The sequence below is a fragment of the Crocuta crocuta genome, unplaced genomic scaffold (genome assembly GCF_008692635.1).
Source record: "Crocuta crocuta isolate KB4526 unplaced genomic scaffold, BGI_CrCroc_1.0 scaffold70, whole genome shotgun sequence".
Taxonomy (NCBI): Eukaryota; Metazoa; Chordata; class Mammalia; order Carnivora; family Hyaenidae; genus Crocuta; species Crocuta crocuta.
In genome coordinates, this window is record NW_027528417.1 from 18,424,613 (window position 1) to 18,441,321 (window position 16,709).

At 37.0% G+C, this 16,709-nt stretch overlaps 1 protein-coding gene across 1 annotated transcript in view; it reads left to right on the forward strand.

The window, feature by feature from the left end:
• Positions 1-16,709, forward strand: part of MCCC1 (methylcrotonyl-CoA carboxylase subunit 1) — a 58,912-nt gene that overhangs the window by 22,010 nt on the left and 20,193 nt on the right. The window contains exons 8-11 of the mRNA XM_077754489.1: positions 1,310-1,421; positions 3,304-3,385; positions 10,574-10,701; positions 14,162-14,345. Of these exons, the coding sequence (XP_077610615.1) occupies positions 1,310-1,421; positions 3,304-3,385; positions 10,574-10,701; positions 14,162-14,345 (506 nt within the window). The remainder of the gene's footprint in view (positions 1-1,309; positions 1,422-3,303; positions 3,386-10,573; positions 10,702-14,161; positions 14,346-16,709) is intronic.

The window sequence follows — 16,709 nt, forward strand, 5'->3', positions numbered from 1 at the left end:
CACTATGATATGTCTTGCAGTTGATCGATTCAAGTTACATCTGAGGGGTGTTCTCTGTGTCTCTTGAATTTCAACTTCTACTTCCCTCTCCAGGTTTGGGAGTTCTCTGCTATAATTTGTTCCAGGACTCCTTCAGCATCTTTCCCTCTCTCTTCCTCTTCTGGAATTCCTATGATATGGATAATGTTCCATTTGATTGTATTGCTGAGCTCAATAATTTTTATTTTTAAAAACTAGAAAAGTACTTGCTGATCATTCATTTCGACATCATGGTGGTAAGTATTTGAGGTGGAATACAAAGTGAACGTATCAAAGTAAAGCTACTGAGAAGTGTGCTTTCATGTTAACCAAATGGCCTGTTGCTGCTTATTTTCCATAGTGTTATGTGCATTTACTCTTTTTCTTTTTAAGTTTACTTACTTACTGAGAGAGAGAGAGAATGAGCAGGAGTGGGGGTCAGAGAGAGCGCGGGAGAGACGGAATCCTAAGCAGGCTCCACACTGTCAGCGCGTGACACAGGGGTTCATTTCACTACCATGAGATCATGACCTGGGCCAAAATCAAAGTGTGCTTAGCCAACTGAGCCACTCAGGCACTCCTGCATTTACTCTTAATACGATTTCCCATAATTTTACTATGTTAGACTCAACTTTAAAGTGTCTTCTTTGTTTTTATGATATAATGGTGTGTGTGTGTGTGTGTATATATATATACAATCATATTAATTTCCTAACCTTCTTATGGATGAGCCATTGTAATTTTTAGTCTGTTTTAGTTTATAAAGTCTGACCATAAGAGTTGATTTTTAAAAATCCCTGGACTGGAGCGCCTGGGTGGCTCAGTTCGTTAAGCATCTGACTTTGGCTCAGGTCACGATCTCGTGGTCTGAGAATTCAAGCCCCGCAACAAGCTCTGTGCTGACAGCTCAGAGCCTGGAACCTGCTTTGGATTCTATGTCTCCCTCACTCTCTGCCCCTCCCTTGCTTACACTCTGTCTTGCTCTCTCTCAAAAATAAATAAACATTAAAAAAATTTTTTTAATAAATAAAAATAAAAATCCTCTGATCATAAAAAAGTTTTCATTGCCTTTTTGAGAATGTATAAAATGTGACTATAATTTGTAATTTTGAAGTAGGATTTATCAGTGTTTTCCTTGACAGTTTGTACTTGTGATTTGCCCCTACTCTGAGGTCATAAATACAGTCTCCTGTGTTTTCTATCTCGTTTCCTAATCACTTCATATACATAAAACGTTTTTTTAGAATGTTTATTCTACAAATGGAAACCTTTTCGTTGTGTTTTTAAATAGGCACGTAGAAGTCCAGGTGTTTGGTGACTACCATGGCAATGCTGTGTACTTGTTTGAAAGAGATTGTAGTGTACAGAGGAGACATCAGAAGATCATTGAGGAAGCCCCAGGGGTAAGGACCTTGTAAAGAAAATTGCAAGCTTCTCTGTAACGTAAACCTCAGTCACTCTGATTTTCACATCAGAAATCTCTGAAGTTACTGTCTCCTCCAAAGTCCTGCTGAATAACTGCTTCCCAGCGGTAATACAATGATAAGGGCTCACTGCAGCATTGAGGATGAGGAAGGGGTTGATATTCTCGGGCTAACAGACAGAGGGCACAGGAGGGCGGTGATCCTTCTGGATGCTATCTAGGAAAACCTGCTCTGATCCAAGTACACACTGTCTCTGACTTAGCGGTGATTCAACTTAGAATTTTTTAGCTTTACACTGGTGTGAAAGTGATACATACTTAGTAGAAATCATACTTCACATTTTGAATTTTCATCTTTTCCTGGGCTAGTGGTATGTGTTGTGATGCTGTCTTGTGAGGCTCGACAGCAGCTGCAGACCGCAGCTCCCAGTTAGCCACACTGCCGTGAGGATCAACAACTAACCATTCTTGTCCATGCCAGTTCTTACACTCTCGGCACTCAGTATTCAACAGATAACATGAGATACTCTCCCCTTTATTATAGAAAAAGTTTTACTTTAGATGATTCTGCCCAACTGTAGGCTAATGTAAGTGTTCTGAGAACATTTAAGGTAGACTAGGTTAAGTTATGATATTTGGTAGATTACATGTATTAAATGCATTTTCAACTTCCGATATTTTCAACTTGTGATGGGTTTATCTAACATGACCCTATTGTTAGTTGAAGAAGATCTGTATCTGACTTACAGTGAGCCATTGTATAGTATTTCCATTGTATAGTATTTTCCATGTAGATTTTTCTGACTTACAGTGAGCCATTGTTTAGTATTTCCATTGTATAGTATTTTCCATGTAGATTTTCCATTGTCTAGTAGTCCCATGTAGTTCATGGGAATGTTTAAGGAATGGACTGGCCTGGTTCATTGAATGTATTTTTTATGAAGAAGATTCTTTATTTTAACTGCTATTTCAGATGTTCCTAAAATACATTAGTCCTCTAATATATGCCTTAGAGGTTTATTGTAGAGGAAAAAAATTTGTTCTTATTTGGCCACTTTTGCCCCCTTGGAATTAATTGTTTACATTTCTTTGAGCCTGCCTTTTGAATGGTTTGTTACCTCTTTTTGGATTTACATTTCTTTTGAGCCTATTGTCCATAGGCTTCTCTCTGGCCCAAGGTTTTATACATGTTTGTTTGTTTTTTTTTTTCAGTAAGTACTTCTAAAAGGTCAGGATCCAAGGTTTCTGGTTAATCAGTTTGCTGTTCTCATACTGTATTCAAATTTTAATTTTTGTTGCAGAGTACATTGTTTGGTTTGGAGTAAATGTCAATAATTTCAGTAGAGTTTTTTTTCCAAACAATGATAGCTTAAATATATATCTGTTTTAAAATGTTGAAACCTTTGCCTACTTTTTAACCTGCCGTTCTTTTTGTGAACTGTTCTTACTAACTTGGAATCTCAAGGTTTACCATTATTCCAAGATAATTGTTGGGCATGTGGCCCAGATTGCTCTGTCATCTTTAAACAAAATAGAGATCATTCAGAGTTTTCATACTGGTGCATGTAATTTGAAGCAGGCATATAGTCATGAAAGTTGTTATGTAGATAATGAGATAGATATGCCATTATGCTGAATAATATCTGCAGTTCATAGAAATTACTAACAGAACCATTAAAGTCTGGTATAGGGACAGTTGACTGTGATATAGCATGTATTTCTCGATGAAATGTATAACATTAGCTATTTATCCTCATTATCTCTTTAATATTTGATACCGAGAAATGCAATATTGGATCTTAATGGAAATTTTTAGTAGGGCAAAGCACTAATGGAAATTTATTTTAAATATTTTTTCATAGCCTGGTATTAAACCTGAAGTAAGAAAAAAGCTTGGAGAAGCTGCTGTCAGAGCTGCTAAAGCTGTAAATTATGTTGGAGCAGGTATACTAAGATTTACTTTCAATAGAGGGGAAGCAACATTTATTTATGTTCAGAAGGCAAAAGAAACATATAACTTTAAATCATTGGCTTTCACACTTTCACAAATTATATCCACATTAAGAAATACATTTTATGTTGAGACCCAGTATATATACACCTAAATATTTGTTTATATACATATATATTTGAAGAAAATTCACTAAACAGTACTTATCCTAATTATGTGTAATGCTATTTGATATTTTCTATTGTGTTTTAAAATAAAACTACTAGAATGATTTGTTTTGCATTTTTTAAAATTAGTAAACTTTAATTTTTTTTAGAGCAGTTTTAGTTTCACAGGAAAATTGAATGGAAAGTACAGAGAGTTCCCATACCCCCGTCTCCACACTTGCACGGCCTCCCCAGCTATCAGCGTCCCAGTGGTTCATTTATTACAATGAATAAACCTATACTGACATGTCATTCTCACCTAGAATCTGTAGTTTATATTAGGGTTCACTCTTGATGTTGTACATTCTATGATATTGTTATACATTATACATTTGGAAAAATGTATAATGACAGGTATCCACCATCATAATATCCTACAGAGTACTTTCAGTGCCCCTGATATCATCTGTGCTCTGCTTTTTATCTCTCCCTGTCTTTAACTCCTGACAACTTCTGATCTTTCTTTTGCCTCCATAGTTCTGCCTTTTCCAGAATACCATATAGTTGAAATTATAGTTTATAGCCTTCTAAGATTTCTTTTTTCACTTAGTAATATGCATTTAAGTTTCCTCCATGTCTTTTCATGGCTTGATCATTTCTGTTTAGTATTGAATAATTCCATTGTCTGGATATACCACAATTTATCCTGTCACCTACTGAAGGACATCTTGGGTGCAGTTTAGTTATAAAACAGTTGGCAGTTATAAATAAAACAGTTATAAAAATCTATGTGAAGGGTTTTGTGTGGACATAGTTTCACCTTATTTAGATAAATACCAAGAAGTTTGATCAGTGGATCATATGGTAAGAATATGTGCCCTTTTTGGGGCGCCTGGGTGGCTTGGTTAAGCATCCGACTTTCGCTTAGGTCATGATCTCGCGGTTCGTGGGTTCGAGCCCCGCGTCGGGCTCTGTGTGGACTGCCAGCTCAGAGCCTGGAGCCTGTTTCAGTCTGTGACTCCCTCTCTCTCTGACCCTCCCCTGCTCACGCTGTCTCTCTCTCCTAGAAATAAATAAAACATTAAAAAAAAAAAAAAAGAATATGTGTCCTTTTTTAAGAAGCTGCCAGAGTTTCTTCCAGAGTGGCTCTACCATTTGGCATCCCCACTGGCAATGTATGAGAGTTCATGTTGCTCCACATCTTTACTAGCATTTGGTATTGCCAGTGTTCCATTCTAATAGGTGTGTAGTGGTGTTGTAATTTGTTTTTCCCTAATAACATGATGTGGAGCATCTTCTCATATGCTTGCTTGCCATCTGCTTTTCTTCTTCAGTAAGGTCTGTTCAGGTGTTTTGCCCATTTTTTAAATTGAGTTGTTTGTCTTCTTATTATTGAGTTTAAGATTTCTTTGTATATTTTGGATAATAGTCCTTTATCAGAGGTATCTTTTGCAAATATTTTCTCCCAGTCAGCTTATCTTCTCGTTCTCTTGACATTATCTTTTGGAGAGCTTAAGTTTTAATTTTAGTGAAGCCTAGCTTATCAAATTTCTTTAATGAATCATACTTTTGCTGTTGTATCTAAAAAGACATCACTATACTCAAGGTCATCTAGGTTTTCTCCTGATGCCTTCTAAGAATTTTATGATTTTGTGTTCTACATTTAGGTCTGTGGTCCATTTTAAGTTAATTTTTGTGAAGGGTGTAAGGTCTGTGTCTAGATTCATTGTTTTTTTTGCATGTAGCTATACAGTTGTTCCAGCATCATTTTTTGAAAAGACTATCTTTGCTCCATTGTATTGTCTTTGCTGTTTTGTCAAAGATCAATTGACCATATTTATAGAGGTCTATTTCTGGATTATCTGTTCTGTTTCACTGATTTATTTGTTCTTTCCCCAGTACCTCATTGTTCTGAATACTGTAACTTTATAGTAAGTCTTGAACTCAGATGGTGTCAGTTCTCAAACTTTGTTATTCTCCTTCAATATCCAATTGGCTATTCTGGGTCTTTTGCCTCTCCATATAAAACACTAGAATCAGCTTTTTGATATCCACAAAATAACTTGCTAGGGTTTTGACTGAGAGTGTGTTGTCTCTATAGAACAAGTTGGGAGAACTGACATCTTGACAATGTTGAGTCTTATCAATGAACATGGAATATTTCTCCATTTTGTTCTTCCTTGACTTCTTTCATCAGAATTTTATAGTTTCATCATATAGATCTTATACATATTTTGTTAGATTTATTTTATTTTGGGGGTGCCTGTGGAATGAGAGTGGACATTCTTGCCTTATTTCTGATCTTAGTGGGAAAGCTTCTAGTTTCTCACCATTGGATATGTTAGTTGTAAATTTTTGTAAATCTTCTTCATGAAATTGAGGAAGTTCCTCTCTATTCCTAGTTTGTTGAGTTTTTATTATAATTAGGTATTTGATTTCATCAAATGCTTTTCTGCATCTATTGATATAGCCCTTGGTTCTTCATTAATTTATTAATATGATGGATTACATTGATCGATTTTCAAATGTTGGACCAGCCTTGGATACCTGGGATAAATCCCACATGGTCATTGTACATACATATTTTTACACATTGTTAGATTTTGTTTGCTAATATTTTGTTGAGGATTACAGCGTCCATGTTCATAAGAGATTTGATTTGTAGTTTTTTGTAATCTTTCTGTGGTTTTGGTATTAAGGTAATACTGGCCTCATAAAATGAGTTAGGAAGTATTCTATCTTCTGGAGGACATTACAGAGAATTGGTATAAATTCTATCTTCAGTGCTTGGTAGAACTCATCAGTGAGCCAATCTGGGCCTATTTTGGAGGTTTTGGAAGTTATTCATGATTATTTCAACTTCCTTAGTAGATATAGGCCTATTCAGATTATTTCAGAGTGATTTTTCTTGTGTGATTTTTGGCAGATGTGTCTTTGAAAGAATTGGTCTGTTTCATCTAGGTATCAAATTTATGAGCATAGAGTTGTTCATAATATACTTTTAATATCCTATTACTTATTAATAGGATTATTAATTATTTTTAATAAGAGCTATATTGATGTCTTTTCTTTCATTTCCAGTATTAATAACTTGTCTCTTCTTTTTTTCTTAAATAATTTGGCTAGAGATTTGTGGATTTTATTGATCTGGTTTTATTGGTTTTCTCTATAGATTTTCTGTTTTCAATTTCATAGATTTCTACTCTATTTCTTCTGCTTACTTTGGAATTAATTTGCTGTTCTTTTTCTAGTTTTCTAAAATGGAAGCTTAATTTTAGATCTTTCTCTCCTTCAAATATATGGATTCAGTGCTAAAAATTTCCCTCTAAGCACTACTGTCAATGCATCCCACAAATTTTGGAAAGTTGTATTTCTATTTTCATGTAGTTTTAAATATTTTTAAATTTCATTTGGGATTTCTTCTTCGACCCATGTGGTACTTTGTAGTGTGTTATTTAGTCTGCAAATATTTGCACATTTTTTTTCCAGCTCTTTCTATAACTCATTTCTAGTTCAGTTGATTTTTAGCTTAATTGTAGCCTTGACAGCAAACACTGTATGATACCTTTTATTACATATCATAGGTATGTAATATACCTATGATATTCTTTTAAATTTGTTGAGGTCTTTTCTATGGCCCTGAATGTGGTCTGTCTTGGTGAATGATCCATATGAGTTTGAGAATACATAATTTGCTCTTGTTGAATAAAGTAATCTATAGACATCAAGTGTATCCAGTTTATTGGTGGTGCTATTACGTTCAACTATGTTCTTTTCTGCCTGCTAGATTGTCCATTTCTGATAGACGGGTGTTAAAATCTCCTACTGTATTAGTGGATTCATCTATTTACCGTTCTCAGTTTTTACCTCATGTATTTTGACACCTTGTTCTTAGGTGCATACACAAGGTTATTTCTTTTTGGAGTATTGACCCTGTGTCATTTTCCTTCTCTCTAAAGAACTTCTTTTAAAATTTCTTGCAAGGTAGATCCACTGCCAATAAATTCTCTCAATTTTTGTTTATTTGGAACAATCCTTATTTCTCCTTCATTCAGAAGGATAACTCTACAAGATACAGAATACTAGGTTGATGGGTTTTTTTTTACTCAACATTTTGAATTGTTCACTCCACTGTTCTTGTTTGCATGGTTTCTGAAGAGAAGTCATATATAATTCTTATCTTTTCTTATTTATAGGTAAGGTGTTCCCCCACTCCTCCCCCTCAGCTTCTTTCAGGATTGATTCATTCATTTGTTCATTCTGTCATTCATTTTTATTTTCTGTAATTTGAAAATGATACGTCTCAGTGTAGGGCTATTTTGACATTTATCCCACTTATTGTTCTCTGACCTTCCAGGTTTGTGATTTGGTGTCTTGACATTAATTTGGGAAAATGATCAGTCATTATTGCTACAAATATTGTTTCTGTTCCTTTCTTTTTTTTTTTTTTTTTGTTCTTCTGGTATTCCCATTATGGATACATTATACCTTTTCTAGTTGCCCACAGTTCTTAGATATTCTATTTTGTTTTTCTCAGTCTTTTTTGTCTTTGCTTTTAGTTTTGGAAGTTTCCTGTTGTCATATCCTCAAGCTCAGAAATTCTTTCCTTAGCTGTATCCAGTCTACTGATGAGCCCATCAGAGGCATTCTTCATTTCTATTACAGTATTTTGATTTTGATTTCTAGCATTTCTTTTCAATTCTTTGAATTTCCATGCTTCCGCTTATGTTATCCATGTGTTCTTGCATGTGTCTGCTTTTTCCATTAAAGCGCTTAGTGTTATCAGTCAAAATGTTTTCAAGTTCTTGGTCTGATTATTCCAAGATTTCTGTCATATCTAAGTCTGGTTATAATGCTTTTTCAATCTCTTTAAACTGTGTTTTTTGCCTCTCGTATGCCTTGTGGTTTTTCTTAATAGGCAGACCTGATGTATCAGGTAAAAAGAACTGTGGTAAAGAGGGCGTTAGTCATGTGGTGGTTAGGTTGGGAAAGGAGAAGTGTTCCGTAATATCGTGATTAGGTCTGAGTGTTTCAGTGAACTTCACCAGTGCTTCTCAGTTTGTTTTTTGCATACTTGTTTTGATTTATTCACTTATGTGGGACAAGATGTCCGGAATTGTGTATGTCCCTTCCTCCAGTTATGTTAATTAATGTTAATTAGGCTCTGATGACACCCCCATGTTTAGGCTCTAGTAAAATAATTTATCTTATAGACAAATACTGTCCAAGACAGAACTCCAGTGTCCTTCAGATGATTCCTTTTCCCTTTCCACTGCTAGAAGCTCAAGGGGATTTTTCTCCAGTATTCACTATGAGGACCTCATAGAGCTTTTGGAGGTAAAATTCACAGAAGTTTGGGGCAAGGTTGGGGGGGGGGGGACTGTCCTTGGCATTTGTAACTCTCAGAATTGTCCACACTGAGAGTCCAGCAATTTGTCAGTCACAGTCCAGTTTTTCCTCCTCTGGTACTTGTTCCTGCAGAAGTTTTGTTTGTGGGTTTCTGCTCCAGTAAGTTGAAAATCTCTGTATTTGTCTGTCTTTCTCTTGAGTTTTAGGGGCAGCGGTTTGCCCTGTGACCTCATGTCTCTGATGGATCTGAGACACATTGTTGATTTTTCAGTTTATTTGGCTTTTTACTTTTGTCGGGTTAGAATGGTGACTTCTTAGCTTCATCTGGACCAGAAACCAGAAGACTTCACTAAATTTTTACAAGCCACTAATAAGTTATGACCCACAGTTTGAAAAACAGTCTTAAATTATATGGAACAAACTTTCAACTAAGTGAAAAACACTCAAACACTACGCACTATATGATTTCATTTATATGACATCCTAGAAAAAAACTGTGATAGAAAGCAGGCCAGTGGTTGCTTGGTGTCAACAACCTGGGGAAAGGACTGACTGCAAAGGAGAACAAGGGAACATTTTGGATGATGGAAATGTTTGGCATTTTCATGGTGGTGGTGGTTGTAAGACTGTATTCAATTTCTGAAACCCAGCATACTTCCCTACACTTAAAAAAGTTAAAGTTTTTGTATGAAATGATGCCTTAATAAAGTTGGGGAAGATGTAGCTTTAGTTGCTAGACAATCTTCTAGGGCATCACCAGCAAAAGGGCTTTTTTTTTTTTTTTTTAATTTTTTTAATGTTTATTTATTCTTGAGAGAGAGAGAGACAGAGCATGAGAGGGGGAGGGGCAGAGAGATGGGGAGACACAGAATTCGAAGCAGGCTCCAGGCGTCAGGCTCTGAGCTGTCAGCACAGACCCCAATGAGAGGCTCGAACCCACCAGCCATTAGATCATGACCTGAGCCAAAGTCGGACACTTAACTGACTGAGCCACCCAGGTGCACCCCAGCTCCCACCAAAAGGAGTCTTTTTTTTTTTTTTTCCCCAGTGTTTATTTTTGAGAGAGAGAGAGAGAGAGAGAGAGAGACAGCCAGCCAGAGTACTAGCAGGGGAAGGGCAGAGAGAGGAGACACAGAATCCGAAGCAGGCTCCAGGCTCTGAGCTGTCAACACAGAGCCCGATGCAGGGCTAGAACTCACAGACTGGGAGATCATGACCTGAGCTCAAGTTGGCCCCTTAACCGACTGAGCCACCCAGTCGCCCCAGCAAAAGGATTCTTAAAAGAAATGTCCAGTCTGGAGGAAACAATGTTATATTTTTTCTACTGGGGGAGAGTGAGATGGGATGTCTCATCCTGAAGTTCCAGGGGACTTGTTGCACCAAAGCCATAACACATGGTCCAACCATGTTCTCGTTGCTGCAGCAGTTTAGACTGTTTATAACTTGGACTTACCATTTGCTCAAAACCCCAAACATACCTTTCTATTGCTAGGTTTTGTGTGGCTCCCTATTTTTGATTAAGAATTATTTGCTGCTGCAAAATGTGAGATAATTTTCCTCATGAAATGCAAAATGTTTACCATTGAATGCAGGCAACAGTAAATGTTGGTGTAACACATCATGGAAGGTTTTGATTTCTACGGATCATATGCTGTTGAAATGTGACCGTTGTGTTTTATCTTTTAGGAACTGTAGAGTTTATCATGGACTCCAAGCACAATTTCTACTTCATGGAGATGAATACAAGGCTGCAAGTGGAACATCCTGTTACTGAGATGATCACAGGAACTGACTTGGTGGAGTGGCAGCTTAGGGTGGGGACTTTTTTTCTGTTAAAGATCAGTCTTGAGAATATGTTAGCAGCTGGCCTCCTGAAAAAAGGAGTCCCTTTGGACAAGGGTTCAATTCTTGGTAGTTGTCATGAGGACAGGAAAATGGGATGTTAAAAATAATACTTCATTTGTTGCTGTGACATTTTTGTTACTTTATGGACTCAGATTTCGAACCTTACACTTACTGTCATTTTTCCTTAGGCGTGGGGCAGCCTAAGACGAAGGGGCAGGTGAGCTGTTGCCCCTGAGGCTTTCTTGTGACCACAGTGTCTCAATACCAAAGCCTTGTGCTCTGCCTGAGGCCACATTATTCAGAGCCTGGCCATTATTCAATTTTCGAGCCAGGACACATACTAGCCACTGTGAAATGAGCTAAGGAAGGGTTGGAATGAAGAACCAAAGTAATAGTCTGGACCAAAAAAGTGAGCCACATGCAATTGCTGACTTGCACACTGTTGTTGGTCTGTGGTGGGATAAGTATATCCCGTTCAGAATAAGTGTTTAGAAATTTTTATAGCATTTTTGCCATTTCTATGTTGTATCTACTGTATGTTACAAAAATAGGAGTCTATAACTGTTCCTTTCTTATAAATAGTTTGAGAAGCACTGGCTTTAACTAGAGTTCCACAAAACATATTCCTTCAAATATGAATAATAACTTAGCCTGTTTTTCTCTCATTATTGAAAATAATTGATTTTACAGCTTTTTTAATATGAAAAAAATGTTTAAGAAGTGTAAGTATTTTGATCTCTGCAGAATTCTTGGTTCTTTATATATTCTGAATCTAATTTTTTTTTTTTTTTTTGCATGTTGTGATGCTAAAGTCTTGATTATTTTGATAATTTGATCTTTTTAGAACTTCTGTGGGCAATAATGTGATGGTTTTTTTGCTGGTTCATTGGGGATGATTGGTGGTATTAACTGAGCCATAAGATTCTTTTGGGCTTCTATAGCCTCAGGAGCTAATGAAAACCAGGCACGTCAGGCTAGTAAGTGTTAGTAAGTAACAGGAAAATTGTTGTGGATTTAGAAAGTTTTGGAAAGAGTTCTTATGTTTCCAGAATTCAGGGAAAGGGGGATTTTTTTTTTTTCTGAAGCTGTAACTAAGAGAGTCCAGAATTTTGAAATCATGATGAATAAAAGGTTTCCAAGGAATAAGGGAAGAGAAGACTTGGACATAAAGGGAAATAGTAGACTTTCATTTCTGCATCTCAAGAAATTGTAAGAGGTTCTTAAAAGAGGCTCTTTAAAGAAAGAAGTTGACTTTTCTTATCTGGGGAGGGATTCTAGAACTTAGGGACACCACTGGACCTCATTTATAAATGCTCAAGGCACTTTGGAGTCTGGCTTCCAGGCAGAGGTAAAACAAGGGGTCTCACCACTTACTGAGTCAAGAGTTCAAGCTCCAGGACCTCCCTAGAATGAGGCTATGGTGGTGTGAGCATCCAGGCTGCAGATGCAATTTGTTAACCATGTTCATGGGAAGCTGGCAAAAGTATCCAAGTTCCAAAGAGTCAAGTCTAAGCCTGAGAGAACTCACATGGCACAGATTTCCAAGTATTCAGAGGCATGGTTAGGGTGTGTCTCTTCTGAGCTCAGATGGAAGCCAACTTGAGAGGAAAATAGGCAAAGATAAGCCAGACTGAAATGGAGCTATATCATCAGAAATAAGATCATGTCTTAAAATATGGACAGATGGTTATTCTTTTCCTTGTGTGTATATACACATACACATATATACATATACACACACATATATATTATTTTAGAGAGAGAGAGAAAGCATGCACACAAGCAGGGGAGAACAGCAGAGGGAGAAAGAGAATCCTAACCAAGCTCCATGCTCAGCACAGAGCCCAACTCAGGGCTGGATCCCACAACCCTGGGATCATGACTTGAGCAAAATCAAGAGTCTGATGCCCAATTGACTCATCCAGGTGCCCTCCCTGTTTATATTAAGGCAAGCAGAATTGTTTACTAAAGTATTAAAAAGTTGTTCACTATAAAGGATATGAATGAAATGACAGTAGCTAACACTATGTAATGCTTGCTATATATACTTTTCTCTGAAGCATCAAGAGGTTAAGAAACTTGCCCACAATATAAGTATGCCCAGAACAGAGTAAGTATAGAGAAAGAATTTGAACCCAGGCAATGTGGCTGCAGAGTGTGGTTCAAAACACCATGCTGTAAAGACATTCAATTTAGTCCATTTTCCTTTCATTCTTAACTGCTGTTGTTCTGATTTTCCTTATCTACAGATTTAGGCATAAAACCATTGCCTCTTTTTCAAGCTTACCTATTTAGTTCCAAGTGGTGCTAAATTACTTAGTTTTCTGTATCTTTTGATTTCTCGGTTTGTCCTTTTCTCATCTTAGAGGAAAACTTGAGGAAGTAAAGAAAGAGCGACAGCATGTCTTCCAGTAGTCTTTTCCAAATGATACTAGTTGAAGAGAGAGTCATTATATTGGCATGTAATAGTCAAAATAATATAATTACAGTAGTGATAAACAATAATGATCATCCTGTTTATAATCTGGTATCATACAATATAACAATCACTATACTGTTACAAAATTAACAATTTTCTGTCTTACTTTATCACTCTTGGTGATGAAGGAAGCAAAGATAGGGGTGCCTGGCTGGGTCAATTGGTAGAGCATGTGACTCTTAATCTTGAGGTTGTGAGTTTGAGCCCCACATTGGGTATACTTAACTAAATACACCTAAAAAAAAAAAGATGACATGGGGTGCCTGGGTGGCGCAGTTGGTTAAGCATCCAACTTTGGCTCAGGTCATGATCTCACGGTCTGTGGGTTCAGGCCCCGTGTCACGTTCTGTGCTGACAGCTAGCTCAGAGTCTGGAGCCTGCTTCAGATTCTGTATCTCCCTCTCTCTCTGACCCTCCCCTGCATGCTCTCTCTCTCCCAGAAATAAATAAAACATTAAAAAAAAAAAGTTGAAAGAAAGATGACAAAGATGAAAAATGCCACACTTTAGCCATAGCTATGAGTATAGTCCTAAACACCAACTAATAATTAACTGTAAAAAAAGAAAAAAAGATTGATTTGGTAACTGAGCTCTAAGGTTTTAATGAAAACTGAAAATACCTTGCCAGTAAGAAATTTTAGTTGTGATTACATTGAAGAAATACAGATTTTTATATTTATAATTTAGTTGTCAGTTTACCTGCTTTCTCTTTTTAAAAACTCTAGAAGTCTATTGTAATTAATTTATTATTTCCAGGCTACATCTGTTTTTAACCTGTTTTTGCTTTTGCCCAAAACTTGGGTAGGTGGATAAAGTTATAGTTTTTATTTGGCTTCGTTATAAAGCCCATATATGCATTTTCCATAGAGAAAGGCAAGACCATCAACTTCCCAAATCTCAAAGGTGCCCTAAGGTGGATTTTCACAGAAGCACATACTCTTCTTTTACCAGATTGCAGCAGGAGAGAAGATTCCTTTGAGCCAAGAAGAAATAACCCTTCAGGGCCATGCCTTTGAAGCTAGAATATATGCAGAAGATCCTGACAATAACTTCATGCCTGGGGCTGGGCCTTTAGTGCACCTCTCCACCCCTCAGGCAGACCTTTGCACCAGAATTGAAACTGGAGTGCGTCAAGGTAAAGTGAAATAAAACAGAAAGTCTCAGTCTTTGTTATTTGTGTTATTTGTGGATGGTATCTTTTCCTTGTGTCTTGTAGAAGTGTTTTGTATGTTTTAGCATAAAGGATTTAATTTATTTCTCATTAATCTTTATTTTTATTTTTAAAATAAAATAATATTTAAAATATTTTTCTTTCTGGAATAGTTATTTTTAAAGAATAACTAATATTTTTAAACAATACACCCTTTTTAAAAATGTAGCAGTACTTGTTCAAACCTAAATAACAAACATTTTGTGTCTACTGTTTTGTATTTTTACTCTGCCTACTGCCTAGTTCTAAAAGTGATTTAAGGTCACTGATATCTGCTATGCCCAACAACTTCTAACCTTCAAGGGATTTGACATCAAGCTGAAGAATTAATATATCAACTTATTGCAAGCTAAGTTAAAAAAATAATAGTAACAGTGCAAGAGCTCTCACAGTTCAGTATATGATTAATAACAATGGTCATAACAATTATTTAGCATTTACTATGTACTATGGACACTGTTCTAGGTGACTTTTTTTATACAGGCTCCTTTAACCATGAAAACTACCCTGTGAGTAGTTATTAGTGTTATTAGCACCCCCATCTTCTAGATGAGGAAATTAGGGCACAAAGAAGTTAAGTGACTTGCCCAATATCACCCTTGGAGCCAAGATTCAGACCTAGTCTTTCTGGCTCCAGAGTCCATGGTCTGAGCTACTACTACCTTGACTTTAGTTGCCAGAGAAGCTTTGCATATGGTGACTGATGAAAAGCAATTCTCAGGATTAGATGTTATATTAGACTATATAGCCAGGAGCCAGGACACATTCCTAAGAGAAAGTTTGGAGTAGATTTGAGTAGGCAGATTGAAGAGCATACAGAAAGGTGAAGAAAGGAGAAATTAACTAAAGATGTGTTTGAAGAACTGTAAGAAAATAATGTGGCTGGAGACACATATTCAGGATGGTGAATAGTTGGAAATGCAGGTAGAGATACAGGTTGAGAGCAAATCACACAGGGTCTTGAAAGCCAAAATGAGGAGTTAGGACTTCTTGATGACAAATTGGCAGAATTTTGAGAGCTCTGGCTAAACTGCAGCAATCTTTGATAATAAATTTTTTTAACTTAACAGCAGAACATTTTAGAGAGAAAAGAGAACATTTGCAATAGAAAAGAAGGAATCTGTGGGGCAGGCAGAACTTGCAGTGTAATTTAATAAAGGTGCTCCAAGGATAACAGAGGTGTAATTCTGAGAACTCCCAGGTTCACATCTTAGTGCTGGGAGGATACTCTGTTCCAAGAAATTTACCCAACCCTCCTCTTCTGTGTTCCCTGAGCCCCTTGTGTATTCATTCATTGGGCACTTTTCTTATTAAATTATTTTATAGTAACCTTTTACTCCTTGTCCAGTTTTCCCATTATACTGTAAGTTTCTTAAGGGAGAGATTGTGTCTTCCATGTTATCTTGCTCAAGCCTGGGCCTAGATGGTGTTCAGTGTGTGTTGGTGAGTGCTGGGCTGGGTAGGTGGGTGGATGATAGATAGGGGAATGTAAACTAACCCTTTGAAATATAGATGAAGCCCCTGGGGTTCAGAGGGGTCAGGTGACCTGCCAAAAAATCACACAATGGTCCTAGAACAGTATTGTTGATAACACACCACATCCTTTTAACTTGAACCATTTCTAACCAGTGAGATACGCGTGGTTCAGATTTTTTTTTTTTTTTTTTTTTTTAATTTTCCAGGAAACAGTNAGGCTGGCTTACAACTGGGTCTTCGTGTGCATGGCCCTGAACTTACGGGGCTGCATGGTTCAGATTCTTGTTCTCTAAGACTCTGTCATAACAGTGATGGCTGCTATGTGTTTATCAGTTCTGCCAGGTGTGGCACTTGGCCTTTTTATTGTCAGTCCTCCTAAGAACGCTACAGGATAGTGGGATTATTATCTGGATTTTTCTCATGAGGAGACCGAGGGGGGGAAGGAAGGGAATGCTAAGGGCAGAAGGGATTGTGACAGGACTAGGTAGAGGCAGTTTGCACTGACTTCCAAAATGAGAAGGGAAAACAAGGTTCCGAGGAAGAGAGGACGGGGACAGCCAGCCTATGTGATATTGGATCACTACTTCAGGTGCTCTTGGATTAGCCATACTTTCCTTAGACTTGTGGTAAGTTTTTAAAGCCCTATGAGCCTCAGTTCCTCATGAATAAAACCATGGTAACGACTACCATGCAAGAGCTCCTAAGGATTAGGTATGAAGTGAACGTAAAGCCACAGCAGAATGTCTTTCATATCATATTGTATTGTGTGTTAAGTTTGGACTTAGAATGGCTACTGTGGTTTTTCAATTTCAG